The sequence below is a fragment of the Mustela erminea genome, chromosome 11 (assembly GCF_009829155.1).
Source record: "Mustela erminea isolate mMusErm1 chromosome 11, mMusErm1.Pri, whole genome shotgun sequence".
NCBI classification, from domain to species: Eukaryota; Metazoa; Chordata; class Mammalia; order Carnivora; family Mustelidae; genus Mustela; species Mustela erminea.
This window is the reverse complement of record NC_045624.1, coordinates 34,720,001-34,742,500: the sequence shown is the minus strand read 5'-3', so window position 1 is coordinate 34,742,500 and position 22,500 is coordinate 34,720,001. Positions and strand designations below refer to the sequence as shown.

At 35.4% G+C, this 22,500-nt stretch overlaps 1 protein-coding gene across 20 annotated transcripts in view; it reads left to right on the top strand.

The window, feature by feature from the left end:
- FOXP2 (forkhead box P2) overlaps positions 1-22,500 on the top strand; it is a 544,701-nt gene that overhangs the window by 518,443 nt on the left and 3,758 nt on the right. For all 20 annotated transcript variants that reach the window (XM_032305207.1, XM_032305212.1, XM_032305203.1 and 17 more), the window contains one exon: positions 1-138. This exon is cut by the window's left edge and continues 26 nt beyond it. In XM_032305207.1, coding sequence (XP_032161098.1) covers positions 1-138 — 138 coding nt within the window. The remainder of the gene's footprint in view (positions 139-22,500) is intronic.

The following is a 22,500-nucleotide window of genomic DNA, read 5'->3' as shown; positions in this document are numbered from 1 at the left end:
TTTGCTTAGTAACCCGGGACTGATCAATAACGCCTCCAGTGGCCTACTGCAGGCCGTCCACGAAGACCTCAATGGCTCCCTGGACCACATCGACAGCAACGGAAACAGTAGTCCGGGCTGCTCGCCGCAGCCGCACATGTAAGTGGGTTAGCAGGCCGGGCAGCCGGAAGGGCCCGGACGCATATGCTTATAACATTTGGTATTCGTCTGAAGTTTCTAGTGGTATAGAAGTCCAAAATACAGTTTTAAGGGGAGTTAAATTGCCCCGTGTTCGTGATATGAGGAAGTGTATCAAAATCAGTTTTAATGCATCTTTTAGATTCTCTCCAATGTCCCATAATTGTTATACCAGCAGTCCTCTACAAATTCTTAGTAGTACTAACATTCTCTTGGGGGTAGAGCAGTATCTAAGATGAGTCTACATCTTATGGGTCATTATCACAGTTTGGTTTGTATGGTGCAATAAAAATATTCATGATGGAATAAGTTGTCGTAATTTTTACTACTATTACAGGTCTCTAAACCATTTATGAACTGTAGTCAAGATACTGCCCATTTTTATAAACCGTAAAATGCAAAGTTTAACTGTTACCCACAGTTTACATAGAAGCTAGTAAAGTGTAACTTTTTGCCTGTCTTATAAATCAGTGTAATTACATATTCAACTTTAATTACTGGTGCGTCTGTATTGGCAAGGTTTATATGTTATATTTTATGCAAGACTACGATTCCTATTAATATTTAGCAGCTAACTATATCATTAATTACTCTAAAATCTTTCCCCTACCATCTTTTTAATGGAGCTGAGAGAGTAGATGTATTAAAAATTGATGTATTGTGGATTTCAGAAATGTGTATGACACTTTAAAAAATGCCTGGCCTTGTTCAGTAGGCCAAGCATATCAGTTTCTTGTTTACTAAAAAGTATTGACCCTGGTAGGACTTAGAATTCAGGAGAAAAAAAATTATAATCTGAATAATGAAACATATATACCATCCAGTTGTTAGGATGAGTCGACACTTAATGTCCATACCACCTAGAGTTAAACATCATATACTTCTAATTTCAAGTTATTGAGGTAAGAATGGTACTTTCTCTCATTTTTATATTTTCTTCCCCATCTCTGCATTAGAGATCTAGTCAAAGACCCGAATGAGAAACATGGTCTTTATGCATGCCTATTTCCATCTGACCTTTCCTAGGATATTATTTTTGTTGACTTTTTAAACATCTTATTCTATTTGACATATTAATGTCTTTAAGATCATGCGCCTAATTGTTTTATAGCGCTTTTACTCTATCACCTTTGCAAAAAACACACTGTGAACATTAATGTATTTTATCAGGTTCCAAACCATTACTTTTTCAAAATGGAAAAATTTGTCTTTTGGAAGTGTCTTTAGATGTATTAAATAATACAAAAGAAGTAATAAAACTCGAAGTAGAAAGAACATGAATATATGCTCTTGAGAGTAGCAGTACTCTAAAACACGGAAAGTGAGCAATCAGACAAAAGTTTTTATACCTCTGCTTTATCCTATCAGCTAGGCAGTGGGTAGCTTGAGGCCTTTTACTTTTAGCAGTTCTCCTGAGTATGCTGGTGCTCGCTCTCTCTATAAAATGCTAAAACAATAAAAGTTTAAAGAGCAAACAAGAGTTAGATCCTGTTTTCCCCCTTTTTAAAAAAGCCCTATTTCAGAAAAATGAAAGGTGTTCATAATGGAGGTGTTGGAACTGCTGGTGTCACTCCCCGTGTTAGTCTATAGCGGGTAGTGGTGGTTGTGTACCATACAGAGAGGACAGGCAGAGAAGTGTTTTCTTAATTGTTAAGTGTCCAGTGATAAGAATCATTTATTAACATTATATTTTACAACCTGAGATAATTATGGGGCCAAATGACGGCATTGCCAGGTTAGTTGTATTTTTTCATTTGGCAATTGCTATTTTAGATTTTTTCATTTTAGTATCAATTTAGTTCAGTTAAATGTGAAATATATCAATGAAAAAGTAGGGTGTGTAAAATAACATATAAAAATCATAGATTTAATGCCTGATGGGTTTATAAAACTAAAATGTTTGTAGTCAGCATATCGTATGTTTTCTGCTTCTGTGAATTAGTGCATGTGAAAAACATTTATCTGTATTTTCCATAGAGAGATATAAGGAAAGCTTCCCTTGGCTTACTGTTTAAGTGGATTTTGGAAAAAGACAAAAATTAGAGGAAGACTGAATTGGGTCTTTTCCTAAATTATATAAATTATAATCAAAATTTTAATTATCTTGCAAAATATCGAGTTGTCATTCATTCTTTGAATCTGTTTCTGCTATTGTTAACTTTTTGTATATTAGACGTCAAATATTATTGATGGAATGTCATTTCAGTATTCTATATCTTCATCCTTATAGGGTTTTAATATGCTTGTACCTAAAGAATATTAAGCATTTTATGTACATGATGAGGCAAGGGAAAAATATTATCTTATTCTCTCCATCAAAATTGGGCTGCATATAATTAAATGCACTTCAGTGTACTTTGAAAATTAAACAGAAGTGAAAGAATTGTTAGAGAACATTTAAACTGCATGCTTATGTGCCCTGAAATGAAGCCATGGTCCTTGTTTTTGGAGGGGAGTAGTTACACTAATGCAGTAGTGAGGGAGAGGCAGAAAGGCATACGGCTTCCGGTATTTGGGCTCTTGGGACAGATGGTAGGGGTTCCAATTCCAGATTTAGCACTTAGTCACTGAGTAGGATTCATTTCTTTCCTCATTTTTCTCTACCGAAAATGAGGTAAGTAATAATATTGTCTACCTCATAGGATTCTTTCAGATGAAATGAGCGCCTGAAAGATAGTGATTCCTCCCCGTGTCCCTCATAGTGCTATGTACACAGTTATATTACATCTTGTAATACCTCACTGTTATTCTAAATGAAACTAAAAATAATGCTAAGATATTTTACATCTTAATGCCTTTCTTAAGGCATTCCATAAACATGTGGTTAGTTTCCTTGGCCATCCTTTTCCTTTTCCTCTCACCCCCTCTTATAATTCATGAGGTAAGCCAATCCACAGAAGGAAACCATATGAGACAGAAATTAATGGGAGGGAGCAGGTTACTCAGAGTCAGCAGGATAAGAGATGTTTGAGGAAAAAAAAATGTTATCCGAGGTTATAGATAATTAACAATTCAGATGAATAATACCAGCCCAGAACAGGAATTCATGATCTATGCCTAGAAAACATTGAGTATTAGGTTTGATAGGAATTTAGAAATATAAAAAGAAAAATAGAACTTAGAATATATGAAGTGGTGGCAGTAGACTGGTGAGGGTCTTAAACATCAAGCTGCAGTGTTTGTCTCAGTCGGTATGAAGCCTGGTGATGTTAGGAGCGTGAGTTTCACACTGTCAGACTGTGCTTTAGGAAGAGTAATCTGGGAGTGGGCTGAAAGACCCTCACAGGTGGTAGGATTTCAGGAGTTCGGAGAGACTAGACAACAGAAGAGAGACACAGAGAGACTGAGAGCGGCAGATGTATTCTTGCGGTAGGCAGTGCCTGAGCTAAATACAAGACTGGGCACGGAGAGCAAGGAATCAATACAAGAAGGGCCGTGGAAAAAAGGAACAGGCAAGACAACCCACTGAATGCCGGGGAGAAAGAGGGGAATTAGGAGAAATCATAGCAACCTTTGAAGCTCTCAAAGAGAAATAGAAGTCACAAGAGGGTAGGTTTAAGAGGGAAAATGGTATGTTCACCATTTTGCTTGTTGAATCCAAGAACATAAGTGTCCTTAGATTCAGGAAACTGAACTTTGTTTAGTCTTTTTACTCCACTCCAAAATGGTAAAATCCAAATCCAAACGGTGACGTCGGAGAAGGTAGACATATTCCTGGGATTGGTAAGAGATGTTTTGAAGCTTTAGAAGAGTGGAATAGCTATGGGTTAGTGCTTCTTAACAACTTATTTTTGGAGAGCAGAACATGTTAAATTATCATCCGTCTTCTGCAGTTTGATGCTCCACATTTGACAGTTTCTCTCCATTCCCAAGTTTTACTCTTAGAATGCCCTGAATGAAGGCTTTTGCCAAACTAGTGCGTTCATTCTGCCTTCGCTTCTTGCCTTTCTGCCTTTTCCTTTTTCGGCTTTTCATCCTCTTTCTCTCACTTAAGTCCTACTTTTCCTCAAGAGCCTGGTCCTATTTTCCCCGGAAGCTTGCCCCCCTAGCTGTGCTATCAGGACCCACATTTTTTCCGCACGTGGGAGAGCTTACTCCCTGTACCACGGTCTGCAACTAACGTGGCCTCGGTGTGAGCATGCGCACATTCATGCCTTACCGCATGCTTGCTTTGCAGATGTACCCCGCTAAAGGACAGAAACTGTGTTTTAGACACATTACAGTATATGAAATCTCTGACACGTCAGACCATGCAAAGTAAGTAGTCAGTAACCATATGCTAATGACTGTGGAAGATCAATTTATTTGAAATGGTTTAACTTCATGAAGTAATCCCTACAAGAGGAAAATCCAGGGTTCTCTTGGAACGCTGAGGAAGAAGGGGAACAAGGGACTTTTGGGAAGAAGAGATAACTAAATACAATGTTCATCTTCATGTGGGAGCTAATAGATCTTTCTAAATATTGGTGGAGTATACCTGTGAAGTTTTATTTTTAATTTTAATTATTTAGTTTATATGTATTTTATAACTGTTCAATTTTATCTGAATAGTAAGTAGCAAGCCCCTTCACCTCATTTGTAATTATCTTCCCAGACCTTGCTAGATTTTGTTTATTTTGTTGAAGGTGAATTAAAAAGAAAATAATTTACTGAAATTAATGCATTATTAATCAAATCTAATGTTCGAGGGTATTTTAGCAAAAAGTAGGAAAGGTTAAAGCTGGGGGGAATAATATAGATTCTATATACTAAGGTTTTAGACTTGTTTTGAGTCTTTTCAATCAAATAGATTTTTTTTAAGTTTTATTTTTATTATATTTGACAGACAGAGACCACAAGTAGGCAGAGAGGCAGGCAGAGAGAGAGGAGGGGAAGCAGACTCTCTGACAAGCAGAGAGCCCCATGCGGGGCTCCATCCCAGGACCCTGGGATCATGACCTGAGCTGAAGGCAGAGGCTTTAACCCACTGAGCCACCCAGGCGCCCCTCAAATAGATTTTTTTAATCTTTATTTTCTCTGCTGTCAAAAGAGTTCTAGAGCCATCATGGTCTGAACAATGGAAAGAAAATACCCCTTAAGTGTCTGAGCTGTGGGGCGCCTGGGTGGCTCAGTCAGTTAAGCACCTGCCTCTTGATTTCGGCTCAGGTCACGATCTCAGGGTTGTGAGATCGAGATCATCATCAGGCTCTGTGGTGGGTGTGGAACTGCTTAAGATTCTCTCTCCCCCTCTGCCCTTCCCCATTTCTCCCTTTCTCTCTCTCTTTCTAAAAAGAAGAAGAAGAAGAAGAAGAAGAAAAAAGAATCTGATCTGTGTATCATTACAGTTTTAGAATACTATGTTCCCTTATGCACCTCAATGTCAATATTCCCTGCTTATTGACTTCTCAGAGTTCTATAGAATATGAAAAAAATTAATTTAGATTCCTATTTTGTATCAATATTTGTCTCTTAAAAAGACTACTTACAGAGGATTGATGCTATTGTGTTCAAGTGGAAATAATTCGAACTTAATCTCTTCTCCAATGTGTTAGACTTGACTGAAAAGACAAGAAAACATTTAGACCAGAGCTGGAAGGTGATCTCATAATAGAATCATTCCATTTCCTGTCTCCTTGCAAACCTAAATCAAAAAGAGAAGTTTCGTGATACACCTACCTTATTCAGCTCAACTTGGTTGTTGCTTTTTCTTTTTTTTTTTTTTTTACTAATCAGTTGTTTCTCCTTGCTCTCCATAGGTTGGCTCAGAATTGCCTTTTTTCTCTTGAAAAATGTTAAATGAGGTTCCTATTTTTATATTTTCAAATTTTGTTTCTAGAGATCAAAATCAGTGCTCTTCCTGAACTGGTTTTGTATTGAGGGCTTTACGCACAAAGCCTTCTATTGTCATGTCGTTCCCCTTTCTGATTATTAGAGTCTCCTACTGTTGAGTTTTCAGATCATTTCTTACATGTCATTCCTGAATCCTTTTAGCCTCTATGTCATTTCAAAGTTCTACTTGCTAATATTCTATATTAGTTGCAGGTGATTATTATATTTTCTTCCTCTTATTAAAGCAAATATTTGAAGTTTGAGAGTTAATGATCTTCTATATAGAATCAAAAAGTTAATACGGTTCATATAAGACTAGAAAATAAATTTGTTGTGTCCTTAGAAGCCAAAACTTTAGAGTAAGGAAATCAAAAGCTGAGGCATCACATAAAAGGAGTAGTGTAGCATTATTTCAGGACTACTGTGGGGATCTCAGTAATCTTTTTCATTAAGGTGTTGAACACATATTATACGTGCCCCAGAACTTTCTATACCTTCTATGTCCCTGTCCTCTTTTCAGCATGCTTCTTGAGAACCTCAGTTTTTCTGTCATTTCAATGATAAACCTCAGCCTGTCCTAGCAATAACATTTTGCAACACAACTAAAAGGGACTTCTGGACTCCCATTTTGTAAAACAATATTGAAAATCTAGTATAAATCATGAATTGTTTGGAAGCATAATGAAAATATTTAAGCATATAATACCGCCTTTCTTCCTCCTATTCTCTTTGGCCGCCTTAAAATTTAAATTGCTCTTCGTAGGCACATGTAGAATTTGCAGACCCTACACCTTTAGTTGGTGATATTTTATATAAAATCCCTACAGACCTTAGATCTCTCTGTGGACAAAAGCATTTAAAATTGGAGTGGCTCTGTATTTCAGAGGAAAACAGTTGAAAGTGACTGACAACTTGAGCAAGTAGAATGCTCCCTTTTCATTGTTTTCATGCCTGTTAAGCCCACACTTATTTTTGTTGATATTTTGGATTATTAAGAGACATCATGAAGCTCTAAACATAAAAGCTTTTCCCCCCTTGCTTTACATATGCTTTTGCAGATTTTCTAATTCACAACTTTTCAGTCACCTTTAAGGTGGTTTTTTTTTTTTTTTTTTTTTTTTTTTTTGGTCCTAACGTTTCTAGGTCTCCTAATTTTCATTCTGATTTAATTCCATTTTTATTTAATCTCTGAACTTTTCATTAACTTTGCTAGTTAGCTTTGAGATCTCTTTCCAAAGTGATTGTACAGAACTTATGATTATGCCAGCTCTTTATCATCTCATCTTTTTTTTTTTTTTTTAAGTGCTACAAGTGTGGCTCAGTGGCTGCCGTTCTTTTTTACATTATTCCGGTCCCCATATGTGGCACTTACAACTCATTCTAGTTCCTCTTAATAAAAAGATCCTCCCAGAGGTACAGTGCCTTCAGCTAAAAGGTGTTGTATCCCTACCGTGCCAATTGTGGAAATTTGTGGGTTCCTATAGGGTTTTGAAGGATTTTTATAGAACTGTACAGATGATATCTGACATCCATGGTACGAATCCCCACCATTTAGGCAAAGTGTGTCAGAAAACTTTTAGCTGACAGTATTGTAGCTTACTGCTTCTGTTTCATATCTAAAGAAGTTACTTTTTTAGAAGGTACATCTTCATTTGCACTAGCACTAGTTGAGCCTTATAAATTTCCTTTCTCTGAGGGTCAAAATGTCATTGACTGAATTGCTAAAAAATGAATATTGTTATTCCATATTAATTTTGTTCTACCTCTACGACCAGGGAAAAAAGGTGTTTTTGTTTTGTTTTGTTTTGTTTTATATACCCATATGGTATTTTAACTTCAGCTTTTGACATCAGGCTTGGGAAGTAGATGTGTATTTGGTGACGATGGGCATTTTATGACTAAAGGTGTTTATTATGTAACGTCAGCTATCATTTCAGAATATTACTTAATGTGAAGTTGCTTTCCATGATAAAAATTATATTTTAATATATGTTAAAATTATATGTATTTTAACTACTTTGACAGAATTTGAAATTGATCATTAACGTAAGAACCACAATATACTTGAATACTTTGGCACTAAAAAATACAGTTTAAAACATTATCTCAGGGCCTCTACCCTCCATATGCAGTTTTCATCATTAGAGTAGAATTCAAGAATTTGAATAAGCAACAGATGACCAACTAGTTTAATATAACTAGTGGAAATTCACGTTCTTTAGTTTGTTCAGCGTTATCTTAATCTTTGAAAACTAAAAATAGAGTAGCATCATCAACACAGTTAAAAGTCGGGAGCAAAAGTATTCATTGGTCACACAATGTTACCTTACTATAGAAAATTTACATTTGCAACATTAAATCTAAGATCCTTTTGCTAATTAGCAGGTCAAAAAAAAGGACAAAACGTATTAGATTTAGAATGAGAGGTAAATATTGGTTTTACTCCCTATTTCAATCTCATGTTTAAAACTAACAGAGCATAACTTAGCATAGTTCAGAAGAAAACGGAACAATGAGTCAGTCCTACATTTAATTTGAGCAAAGGAATTGTTTCAGCAGAGCAACCAGTCTCACGGATTAGACAGACCTAATGACATGAACCATACATCTGCAAACCCAGAGGAAAATCGTCTCTGTAAAGGTATCCAGGAGATAGCTCCATCAAGAGCTAGCAGTGGATAGGAGGTATCCCATCAGGCCATTTGGCAAAGGGAAATAGACAGCAGTCCAGAAAAATGAGTAAGCCACATCGGGAAGGACTAGCCACAGCCAGAGGACCCAGTTATAGGACTTGGAAGCCAAAGTCTTTAAGGACCCAGAACCCAAGTTATCAAAGAGGGAATTAGAGCCAAACAGGGACAAACCTTTTGTGTACTCTCATACCCATTCTGACAGTTTGACTGAGACTTAGTCCAAGAAACAGGGTAAAAACACAAGTCCTGGATGAATGGTTTAATGGAGTTCTGGAGCAGCCCCAAAGCTGACTTAATGGCTGAGTGTCAAGATGCAATTTAGACGTTTTTTTTAATTTCACTGGCCAACTGATTAGAATTATAAAGATCCTTCACTCCATAGCCAGACATTTGTTGAAAGTTTTTATTTGGGAGACACAAAATGGAATAGTACTAATTGTATCTCAACAGGCAACTACTGTGATTCTGAGAATGGGCAAAATCTACCTGTGCTCATCTAGAATCAAAGCAATTACATCTATATTTTCATTTTATTATAGCTGTTTGGGTCACATCTATTACTATTATCAATCAAATAGAATGATAAATCATAATGAATTTTGTTGTTATGTTTTTTCAAGAGCACTATCTGAAATCATTTGGGAGTGAGCCTTCAAATCTTGTAAAATCCCGTTTCTTTAAACAATGTTGCATAAATTTGAATAAATTTCAATATACTGCTGAAGAGAAGGGCAAGAAATCTTAGAGAAATTTTGATACACATATATATGCATGCAATTTATAAAATTATGTTTATTAACCTTAATCCACCTTTTTGTTACATTTCTTAGAACTTCTATTGACTTTAAATGGAACTTTGGAACTCCATCTCAGGGTCAGACCCATTGGGTGTAGGATAGAATTATAAACTGCATCGTTTAGACAGGCAATGTATCTTAGAAAAGAAACTTTTATTATAATCATCTGGAAATAATATTCCTTTGCAATCATACACTAAATGGGTGTGGTTTTTTAGGTGACAGATTAAGGGAGATATAAGATTTATTAAATATATTAGGATTAAAGTTGTATTCTGACCTTAAGATGAAAAATTAAAATTTATTTGTCTGTTTATCTTTAACCATGGCAAAAAAAAGTACAGAGAATCGAGTAGGGCATTTTCTAATTATATTCTGAATAAAACAAACAATGCAAGGTATATATAGAATGAAGAATCATTTGTTTGCTCCAGTGTTTCTCTCCCTCTTAAGGATTACACATTTCTGGGAAGAGGAATTTCTGTCTGTTGAAATGAGGTAATACTGGAGTAGTAGTTCTGAGTATTGTTCTAATGGTAGCTATGTGGAGATTCATTCAATCAAAATAAGGATAATTCAATCAGTAAATTTTTGTGATAAATGTTATTTTAGTTTATAAAAAAGAAGATTTTGAAAAATAATAAACTTGAAAAAATTGAGCCATACTAGTAAAGATAGGTTTTATAATTTCTTAATTATTTAATAGTGAATTTATCATGTCTTGTTGTTTTATTTATATGGACTTCTTACTGACTTTTGTAAATAAGAGAATTACATATTTTTCTAAAGTGTGCTTAATTTAGAATATAAAATCTATATTTTAGTGGAAGAAGTCAGCCTTATCATTTCAAAAGAATAAAATCTTAAGTACAATTAAGTAAATAATTTCTTAATAACAGTGTAACTTTGTGATTTAATTACTTGAATTAGCCTAAGATCATTTCTCATTTTAAGAAGTACTAAGAAAATACTCTCTTTTAAAAACAAACTTTTCCTTTTAAAACTTTAGTTTTATTAATTAGCTTATTTCTTTGATATGTTAAACTAAAATACTTCCTACACAAAATATTAACAAATGTTTAAGAGTTACTAATGTTTAAGACACATGAATTGTTTCTCACTTCAACATGACTTTATACGAATGGAAATAACTAAATGTAATTTTTATAAATCTACCCTTAAATTCCAAATATAATTATATCATTTCCTTGTATATGTGCTAGAAGGAAATGACTAAAACTGAATTTCCCTAATCTCCATTTTTCATATGCTTTCTAAATGAACATCAATTATTTTACCAGTATTCCAGTAAAACTTGTTCTTTGGGGGAAAAAAAATCCAAACTTTTTAGAAATTACTTATTTGATGTGATTATATCTACTAAGATATAAGTTAATAGTAAGTTAGCTACTCAAAAATAACAAACAAAACCAGAAATTGAGTCTCATAAAACTACATTTTTCCATCTTAATAAAAGATTCGTGTTTATGTTTGGAATTCATTTTACATCTACAAACAAGGATATTTATGTAATAAACATGAGAGCTGTGCCATTAGCAAATACAAAATAATTAAATCAAATTTTATTCAAGCACATATAAAATTGATAGTTAAAGTGCTAATCTTATACTTTGATTTTTTTATAATACTTATATACTAGTGGTCATCATTATTCATGCAACAGTTATGTGCCAAGAACTAGATTGACATGGTAGATAGTTAAAAGAAAGTCCCACCTTATCCAGGTATTTCCTTTTAACTAGAAAAACTTTGATGTTTTTATATTTATATTTATATTATACCTTAAAATATATATATATATAATATATATAATATATATATTTTTATATATATATAAAATATATTATTTTATATTTATATTATACCTCTTTGTAAAAAAAAATGTTTATTACTCTTCTCGGTAGACACACTGTATGAAATATATTACAGTTTTTCTGAAATAACTAGGATTATCTAAAGAAAAGATACAAGGGAATCTTTATAATGAGTAAAGATTATGAGTAAAATGCAAAAACAATTTTAATCTTGTCTTACATTTAGTTTTGACTTGTAAATGTTTGATAAAATTAACTTTACATTTCCTGAAATTGCCTGTATTGTAGATAGGAGCCATTAACTGTAAATTTTTTTTCACAGCATTTTCTGGCATCTACCATAACATTTAAGACTTTAAGATTTTATCATTAGGTTCCTGGTATTAGTAAATATTGTTTTACTGAATGGCTCAATCAGATTTATATTATACCACTGAGTTTTTCTCAGACATAATGACACTATGTAAATATTTTAATTGTCACATTGATAATATCTAAATAAGGACACTCCATTGATTCTTTACAGTCTAACATCTATTTGCTTAAATACATTTTGAATGTCTCAGTTTAAGAGAAATTTATTCACAGTCCTTTCTTATTCTAAGAATGAAACAAAACCCAGAAACAGTGTATCAGACCTTTTACTTAGTCCTGAGTAAGGAGCAAAGGAAGACAATTTACATTCCTCTAGGGAATATACTGTGTGACCACAATCTAAAAAGCTAAACTTCCCCATTATAATTTGACTCTTTGCTTTAGGGTATAGGCAAACATTAACATTTCTTCTGCCTTTCATTGGTGCCTTGGGTACTTAAAGATTTCACAACTGAAGAAGCAACACATTTCTCTAAGCAACGAATCAGTCTGTTAATGTAGTTAGTCCTCTGTGTTTTCAGTGTATACCACTACTGAGGGTGGGCTGTAAAATGGAAAGATTAAACTAAAGTATAAACATCAGTTGCTACTTGGCATTTCCTTCTGCTACAGGCTTGGCTGGTTGCATAGAACAGAGATAAGTTTCATTCATTTAAGTTGAACAAACATTTAATGAGCAACTATTGTGTGCAACACACTGTGCTGAAAACTGGCAGAGGGTCTGTATCCACAAAGAGGTAAAAACTCTAATAGAGGGGTCAGATGCACATAGTGTAAGAGACCAAATAAAGGAAGAGCCCTACAACCAAATTGTAAATCCAAAGCCTTACGTGTAGGTTCACGGAGAATCAGTAAAGGCTTTGTGGAGGTTGTGGCTTTGAGTTAGGCCTAACAGGAAGTAGATTTTTAGGGTGAACTTTATGAAATTATTGCTATTTGACAGGTTTTGCTTGCAAAAATAGTAATCAAATTTTTCAACCTAATTTTAAGCAGAGATAAGGAAAGAGAGGTGCGAAGGATTTGAGGATTATGAGCAAAGGCAACTGAGGTATAAAGCATGGGTCTCATTCAGGGAACAGGTAATAATTCTTCTGCCTTAGTATGGGTGGTCTGCCTAGAGAGGTATTTCTGCTGGTTAAGATTGGACAGGGACTGGGACCCCTGTCTTAGAGTTCATTAGTCTCCAAGCTGATGGTAGGGTAGGGACATTTTAAAAATTCACCAATTATTGGGACATTCTTAGCAAAAACCTCACAGGTATATGTTACCCACTTTTTTTTTTTTTTTTAAAGATTTTATTTATTTATTTGAGAGAGAGACAGTGAGAGAGAACATGAGCGAGGAGAAGGTCAGAGGGAGAAGCAGACTCCCCATGGAGCTGGGAGCCCGATGTGGGACTCGATCCCGGGACTCCAGGATCACGACCCGAGCCGAAGGCAGTCGTCCAACCAACTGAGCCACCCAGGTGTCCCATATGTTACCCACTTTTAAAAAGACTTACTTTTTTTGTTGTTGTTACTTATCTCTGAAAATATTAGATTTTTCGGACTTGAGAAAATAGCCATACTTAATGCCCTTTTCCTTTGATACTCAGTTTTAAAATACATTTTTCTTTTTTTTTCTTTTTTTTATTTAAATTCCAGTTAGCTAACATACGCTGTAAGATTAGTTTCAGGTATACAATTTAGTCATTGGACTCTGCCGTTCAACATCTGGTGCTCATCAAAACAACTGCCCTCCTTAATCCCATCACCTACTTAACCCACCCCTCCCACCTCCCCTCTGAACCATCAGTTTGTCCTCCATAGTTAAGAATGTTTCTTAGTTTGCATTTCTCTCTCTTTTTTCCCCTTTGCTCATTTGTTTTGTTTCTTAAATTCCACACATGAGTGAAATCATACGGTATTTATCTTTCTCTGGCTGACTGATGTCACTTATTTTAATACTCTCTAGCTTCCTCCATATTGTTGCAAATGGTAAGATTTCATTCTTTCTTGTGGCTGAGTAATATTCCATTGTACATATATGCCACTTCTTCTATATCCATTCATCAGTCTATGGATGCCTAGGCTATTTCCATAACTTGGCTATTGTAGATAGTGCTGTTATAAACATTGGGGCATGTGCATCTGTTCAAATTAGTACTTTGGGTAAATATCTACTAGGGCAGTTGCTAGATCATAGGATATTTTTAACTTCTTGAGGAAACTCCATACTGTTTTCCAGAGTGGCTACCCCAGTTTGCCTTCTCATCAACAGTGCAAGAGGGTTCCCCTTTCTCTGTGAACTCACCAACACCTAATTATTTCCTGTGTTGTTGATTTTAGCTACTCCGACAGGTGTAGTTTTGATTTGTATTTTTTTGATAATGAGTGATATTGAGCATCTTTTCATGTGTCTCTTGGCCATCTGGATGTCTTCTTTGCAGAAATGTCTGTTCATGTCTTCTGTTCATTTTTTATTTGGATTATTCGTTTTTGGGTTGTTGAACCTTATAAATTCTTGATATATTTTGGATACTAACCCTTTATCAGATACATCATTTGCAAATATCTTCTCCCATTCCATGGGTTGACTTTAAGTTTTATTGTTTCCTTCACTGTACAGAAGCTTTTTATTTTGATGAAGCCTTTACAGTGACATAAGAACATAGACTAAAGATTAAAAATAAATCGATTTTTTTGATACCAAGGATCAACAGCCTTAATGAGTTTTTGTGGCCATTGCTGCTACTGGCATCATAATCACAAAGAGGACAATAGACTTTCATTTTCAGTATCTTCCTGTCTTCCAGTTTCTAACACCCAAGCTTTCTGGAATCAACTTCTCCTCTCCCTTGAGCAATTAAAACAACAAATACAAAGACTAACCAAAATTGTATATGAATTATGAACAGTCATCATCTCTTTCAATTTTTAGAATTTTTCACATAGATTTATACCCGTCCAGCTCCACGGTAGAGTTTATCAGGGAACTATTGCACATATGTATAAATTTAGAAGCAAAGAATGCAAAGCCTTTTTACTCCCTGACCTATAGCCTAAATTCTTCACTTCTCTGTTTCTAATCCCTCCACCTCAGTCCTGACCATCATTACCTTATTACACTGTTTTAGTGACCTCCTAACTGGTAACCCTACGTCCAGTGTCCTACACTCAGTCTAGGCTTTGTAAGTTAATCCTCCAAAAACTCTTCTATCTTTTCACTGCCAGGCTCAGACACCATCAATAGCCCTTCAGCTAGCAGAGAATAAATTTTAAACTCCATAAAATGCAACTCAAGGGCCCTTCACCATCTGACCTTGTTCCGCTTTCTAACATATTTCTTTATTACCAACCATCCTTTCTCCATGGCCTCTGCACGCTCTCAGGGTTCCCACAACACATTTAAGATTATCCATTTTCCCCATTTCCACTCAGAAGGCTCTTTGCCTTGTCTCTGCATTATGAACATTTTCACATATTTCAAAGCCTACCTGAAATGACACCTTCCTCCTTCCTAAAGCATTCACTGATTGCATTGCCAGGATTTACCTCCCTTCTTTCCTAACGCTTTGTCAATAGTGATATCGATCACATCCTGCCTGGTATCAAAGTTACTTGTGTATACATCATACTTCCTCTGCGGCACTGGAAACTCTACGAAAACCATTGTCCATATCAGCCCCTAGCCCAGTAGTTTGCACATCATGTTGAACAGATTTTTTTCGCTTCTAACAAGAAGTAACTGTTATCCTCTAGAAGTACTTCCATTTCATTTATTGGCTTTGTACCTTTCTGTCAGGTAATAATAACAGACTTTCTAGCTCTCCACCACTAAATAGTTTCCCTCCAATTATCTAAAGAAATTCCAAATAGCATTCGAATTCTCCCAAGTGTAAATTATCTTAAATTAGGAGGTGGGGATGCCTTCTTTAAGCAAGAAACATAAGTCACTGCTTCTCTGTAGTAAATAGGAGTTAGTGGACTAAACAGAGTAGCTGTATTTTAAATCTCCCATTTTGTGGGAAAAAGAGCTTTTAAACCATTCACAGTGAATTTCTAGATTCTAGTTGGAAAGAATATCCGCTATTTACCAAGTGGGTCATTTGCTTTAAAATCAAAGATAAACTTGAGTCCAAATCCACTTAAAGAAATACAACATGTTTATCAGGTTAAGAACTACTAAAGTTTACCTTCTGTCTGCATCCTTCTGTTACAAAGATTGGTCCTCCTAAGTCTGTACTAATACAGATGCCTGGCTTGTGTTATGCCCAATAATTAAATAATGGACTGTCAAAACCATCCAATACAGACTTCATAGACTCCCTCCTTAAGATAGGTTAAACATAAGTCTCTATTATCCTTCGTGCAAGATCTCATGAGGAAGACAATAAAAATCAGTGACTCTACTAGTTTTACTTTTCTTTCTTTATGCCTTAAGTCAAAAATAAATAAGTAAATAAATAAATAAAGCTTAATCTTTGATGTTTCAAATGTGTAGCATCTGTTTCATTCCTGGAAACAACTGATTTTATCTGTTTGAAGTAGCTTCTACTTAATATTAAGGACTGCAGTTTTAATCTGTAAGACCCCTCAAGTCATCGCTGAAGTAAGCAGTGCATAAATGTCGAATCAGTGGTAGGGGAGAATGGCATGATGACTCTCCCAACCGTCTTCAAATCCAGAGAGAGTCATCACCAGAATAGTCAAAGATTTCTCTCCTTTGTCCACCTGAGCTTTCTCTTACTTTGTTATCTTAAAGGAATTCCACGAAGAGTATACATACTTTGGGATTCTTCTTAGAGACAGGTAATGTCTCCCAGCTGTTAATGCCTCCCATCTCACTGATGGCTCCTTCTCTTAGTGCACTTATGACAGGCTGTCTCGAGGTTATTTGAGTACATATTTCTTCCATATTAGACTGAAAGTTCTTTCATAGATATTTAATGCCCCCGCAGTGCCTTATATGTAGGAGGTACTCAATAAACTTTTGTTAAATTAATTATTGGCATTAAGAGATAATAGTTACACGTTATTGGCTTTTCCTATCAAAGCAAGATTGAAGCTCTTTACATCATTACAGACACAGGGGACTTGGCTTAATCCACAGCATAAAGGAATATTGGGCTGAAAAAGTTTCTTCCTAATAGGTGTGTGTATGTTGCTAGATCTCTGAAAATTTCCACTTTTAAGTCAACTTTGAGTTCATTAAGTTTTCTCCAGCTAAACATATATAATCAGACTTCATAAGCCAAATGTGATGCAGGCCTGGACCATTCAATGCATGCATATTAATAATTTTAATGACAAAATGATGATGAGGCCTGGGATGGATGACTGAGGGGAATAAATATAGGAGCTCCACGTACAGAGCTTTGCATTGACAGCCCTTCTACTTTGCAATTTGCTTTCCTCTGTTGACCTGAAAATGATCCGAGATTTGGGACACCTGAGGGGTACAGTCGGTTAAGCAATGGACTCTTGATTTCGGCTCAGGTCGTGATCTCAGGATCAGGCTATTGAGCCTGGAATCAGGCTCTGCACTCTGCACGGCGTCTCCTTGTCCCTCTCCCTCTGCTCCTCCCCCTGCTTCCGTGCTTGCGGGCTCTCTCTCTCTCAAATAAATAAATAAAACCTTCTACAAATATTAAAAAATAAAAATAAAAAATAAAAGGATCTGAGATATGACATGAATGTTTTGGCTTAGTGTTTTAGTGTTTAGGAAGTTATTGTTAAGTAATTCTTTGCAATAATTATTGAGAGATGCTGTGTTGTTTTATTCCCTTGATTTTATTACCTTAAATGTACTTTTTAGGAAGGGCAGCTGTTATTAGGATTACTTTTAATAACCCTAATGCCTGGCATCTGATATGTGGGGCCCATATATCATTCTTTTGTGACTTTTCTGATACAGTAATAAAAATCTCACTTTGGGAGAAGGGCTAAAATATTTTTAGAGCTAATTAAGCTCAGACAGTGTTTAAAAATTAATTCATGTATTTATACTATATCTTCTCCCTTAAAGTATTTAAGGTTGTAATTGCATCATAACTATATCTAACATGTATTGATCACTTATGACCCAGGCTCTGTTCCAGCTGGTTTACATATATAAAAAATCATTTAATCCTCATAATGACTATATAAAATAGGTACTTTCTTATTCTTCCTTTGTGAATAAAGAAAATAAGGTAGAGAAACATTAAGTAACTTCCCCAAAGTCACATAGCTAGGAAGTAAGGGAGGCAGGATTCAAATACAAATGTTTTATCCTCAAAGCCAATATAATCATATATAATATAACATAGATTATATTATATATAATTAACCACTTAAGCACTGCTGCATGACCAAAGTTATAATTGAGGTGCCTAAACTGTTCAGTATTATTTTATACTATACTTATAAGTTAATCAATATATTAAGTACATAAAATTTTTTATATTGTTACACCCTGGGTAATTAAAAACTGTAAAGTAATTTCATTGGAGAAGGGGATGCAGAGGGATGAACTGGTGAGCACTGAGCAGAGAGGGCGTTTCTTTAAAAGGATTCCTTTATTTGAATCATCAGAAATGTTTCTATGCTGGAGGGGAGCATTTTCCTAGAAGAATTCATTATCCTGTAGTGATGTTTGTACATTAGGTACCTTAAAGAAATGAACATTACAGAAATACCTACCTTTTTTTCCCCAAATAAATTAAATGAGGGATGACTTGGTGGCTCAGTCAGTTAAGCATCTGCCTTCAGCCCAGGTCATGATCCCAGAGTCCTGGGATCAAATCCTGCATTGGGTTCCTTGCTCAGTAGGGAGCCTGCTTCTCCCTTCCTGCCACTCCCCCTGCTTGTGCATGCGCTCTATCTCTCTCTCTCTCTCTCTGACAAATAAATAAAATCTTAAAAAAAAAAAAGAAATTAAATGACCCTCGTATCTATAATGGGGGCAAATAGGGAAAGATTGCTAATGGCCACAGAAGAGACTAATGTCCCATTTGTCCTACAATCCACCAAAGACATGTGGTCTCCTGGTGTTTGATTTCCCTTCAATTTTCACACAACAGAATGAGTGAAAGCATGGAGCTCTCTGAGATCCAAAAATGAGAAACTTCATATGAGTAAGGATAATCATAATCAAATTTTACTTTTAATTGAAAAGGATTCCATCCTTTTATAGGCATAGGTCCTAGAACTTTCAAGCAATTTTATTCTCAGAGATGTTTACCCTCTCTTACTACTTTTTATTTCTTTCTTAGGTATTAGATTGGTAGCAATCAGTATTTTGGAAAATTGACTATTGGCTTTGATTTCACTTTATTTTAGTAAGTTAACAGCCTAATACTGTAATCTTAAGGGAAAATTTTATTAACATGTTTCCCAGTCTCATACTTTGTTTGCGAACTAATTCTGGATGGAAAAGATTCCAAGAATACTTAATTCCAGAAAGAGATTTTTCCTCCCCCACCCCATCTCTTTCGTAGGCTCCACACCCAATGCGGGGCTTGAACTCATTACCCCGAGATCAAGAGTTGCGTGTTCCATGCATGGGCTGAGCCAGCCAGGCATCCCAAAATTTTCTCTTTTAGATTTAGTGCAACTGAAACTCTTACTGACTTGATGGCACATCATTCATTTAATCAACATGTGTTTAGTAGGTGTTTGCTATATGCATAGCTCTCCTGGTCTGTGAAGTTCATAGCCTCGTTGGCAAGACTTGGTACAGCCACCACTAGAAAGAGTTGCAGTGCACCTCTTTAAGGCAACATGGGATAGCAAGAATAACAAGATTCCAAGAAACTTTCCAGAAGCCAGCATGTGTGCCAGTCCTGGCATTAGCTGTGCTTACAACTCTTGGAAAGTGGCTTCTTTTCTAATCTGTGCAATGGGAGCACTGAATAAAATTATGTTTGATAGAATCTTAGGATTCAAAGATTCTGTAGTTTGGAGCCTCAGAATGATTAACAAACAAACAAATAAAAAATGCTTTGGAGGGACAAGGTGGGAGATCAGTGCAAACTGGATGTTCAAAGCTGGTCTTCAGAAGTAGACAAAAGTTGGTCTTTAACCAGCAGACAGGTTGTGCGTGGGTAAAACATGAAACTGAACGGAATTTCAGGTTCTGTGCACACACAGAGGTTTGAGGACAGCACATAGACTAAGTCAGCATGTGAAGTGACTTGGAATAGGAACTAAGCATGATGGGGTTTGTTTGTTTGTTTGTTTGTTTGTTTTTATTATTTTTTAAATTTTTTTATTTTTTATAAACATATATTTTTATCCCCAGGGGTACAGGTCTGTGAATCGCCAGGTTTACACACTTCACAGCACTCACCATAGCACATACCCTCCCCAATGTCCATAACCCCACCCTCCCTTCTCCCAACCCCCCTCCCCCCAGCAACCCTCAGTTTGTTTTGTGAGATTAAGAGTCACTTATGGTTTGTCTCCCTCCCAATCCCATCTTGTTTCATTTATTCTTCTCCTACCTCCAAACCCCCCACTTTGCATCTCCCCTTCCTCGTATCAGGGAGATCATATGATAATTGTCTTTCTCTGATTGACTTATTTCGCTCAGCATAATACCCTCTAGTTCCATCCACATCGTCGCAAATTGCAAGATTTCATTTCTTTTGATGGCTAAGCATGATGTTTTAAGGATCATATTTGGCATCTGGAATAGACATTTTATTCAGAAATGCTCTTGTTCATAGGTCAATTGAGTCCTACCTACTGAATGACTGAGAGCTTTTGGCTTAATTCTGTCTCAACCTCTGTGTCTCAGTTCACACAGATTTGTGTACAAGGCAATGACGTAATTAAATAAATGCTCCTTGCATATCAAAATCCTTCAAAAATGCAAAGGAACATACCTTCATAGGTATATCCTTTTTCAAAAACTATCTCTATATGTTTGTGTTTTTAAAAATACTTCATGTTTGCTGTTCTTCTTTATCCAAAATTTGAGACTTTCCCACAGGTCCTTTATTCAATTAAAATCCAACCCAGAAAAGTAAACCCCAAAGAATTGGATACTCACAATATGGCAGCACTGCAGCTGAGGGGCCAGTGAGAGTGGAGCCGGGAATTAGGAAACAAGAGTAGAGAGACCACTTAGGTCTTCTCAGAGCTCTCGCATCATTAAGACACACCAGCTATGTAAGAGGTCACATCATTTGACTAAAATACAGGATGCCCAAAATAATATTAATTGACTTGAGGGTAATCCCATTGAACAGTGCTAAATATCTGTGTGTATCTTGTCAGCCACTAAGTATCTGTTTAGAAATATTCAGCTATTTAAGCTTGAAAGTTTTGAATATTCAGAGGTCATTTATGAGACCTAATTGGGAAAAGGTGCTATTATATTAACCTTAGGAGTTTATTCTAATTATTTCCAGTACTTAGAGTTTTAGCATTTACTAAAATGTTCTGAATTCCAGATTGAACTTGGAAAATCTAAAATTATAAATTCAACTTACAATGATTATTAAATCAAAACATCATTTTTAATAAAAGTCATTAAATGAATATGAACTTTCACAAGTAATCTTATTAGAAGATTTCACTTGTATATTTTAGAGGGTACTTTGGGAATATTAACATTCGATTTAATAAGTGTTTAAAATTCTGGATGTGTCTATGTGGTACCATAATAACGAATTGGTTTATCAGTCATTTTACTGAAACTATTGGCTAGTTCAATGAAACACTGAGTCAAAGTAGTTGTTGAATTCAATTGGTAGATTTTTTTTTGTCAAAATAATTGGTTTTGTCTTTAAAATGATCCTCATAAACCACTTGTATGATTTCAGGTTTTTATTCTCTTTTATCATCTGTGGGTACCCACAAGCACGAATTATACATAGATTCCCCACCATGACCTCCATGGTGCACCTTATCTGGACTGCATGTTTCTAATTTTCTAACCAACTATGTAACCTTTCGTTAGGAAGAAACAGTTTATTTGTTGCATAAAAAAGTATTTACAAATTAGCTGTATGCATATATTAGAAGCCCTACTTTTCAAATTTATATGTAATTCTTTAATAAGTAACATTGGTTATTTCAAGGACTCCAATTTTATTTAATAATTTCTTATGCAGGACAATAAATAATACCTTGGAGAGTCAAAACAACAGTGGTTTCCTTATATCAGTAGTAAGTTGCTTTGGATTTAACGCAACTTTGTACACACATAAAATGTAAGCCCAGTAAATTCAGTTTGATTAAATATCAATGACAAACTCTCTTCTTGGCTTTTTATTTGTATTGGCTACAATATAATTTCATGATTTACCCCACAGAGTGCAATAATGGTCTTATAATGGCCACTTCCCATAGTCTCTAACCTACCCCTAGGGAGCAATTCATACTGAGAATTGAGAGATTAGAGCTGATAGAAGCTGGATACAGTAGAAACATTGGGGACATTTCAGTGTTCTTTGCCCATGCATGCAAAATGTGCAAACAGTTCCGGGACTGATCATCCGCAGTTGGCTTTCTGACTGGCTTTTAACTCTTTCTCATATACCCTGATACTCCTCTGATAAAAGTTACAGTCTTCTGGAATCGCACTTACCACTATTAGCCTTTAAAGGATTAGCTGTTTAAACAACTCCCTTCCCCACCCTACTCCAAGGCAATTAATTTTTCAGTTGTTATCAGATGGAACATGAGCCCAGTAAGGGGCCAGAAATACCAGGAGGAAGATTAATAAAAGAGAAAAAAAAAATCAACCCAAAATATGGTTGTCTTCACTTTATAAAAAATAAATTGATCGGACGCTTAGTCTACTTTTTGTTCTATCTCAATATTTTTTCAGACGTGATATTATTTC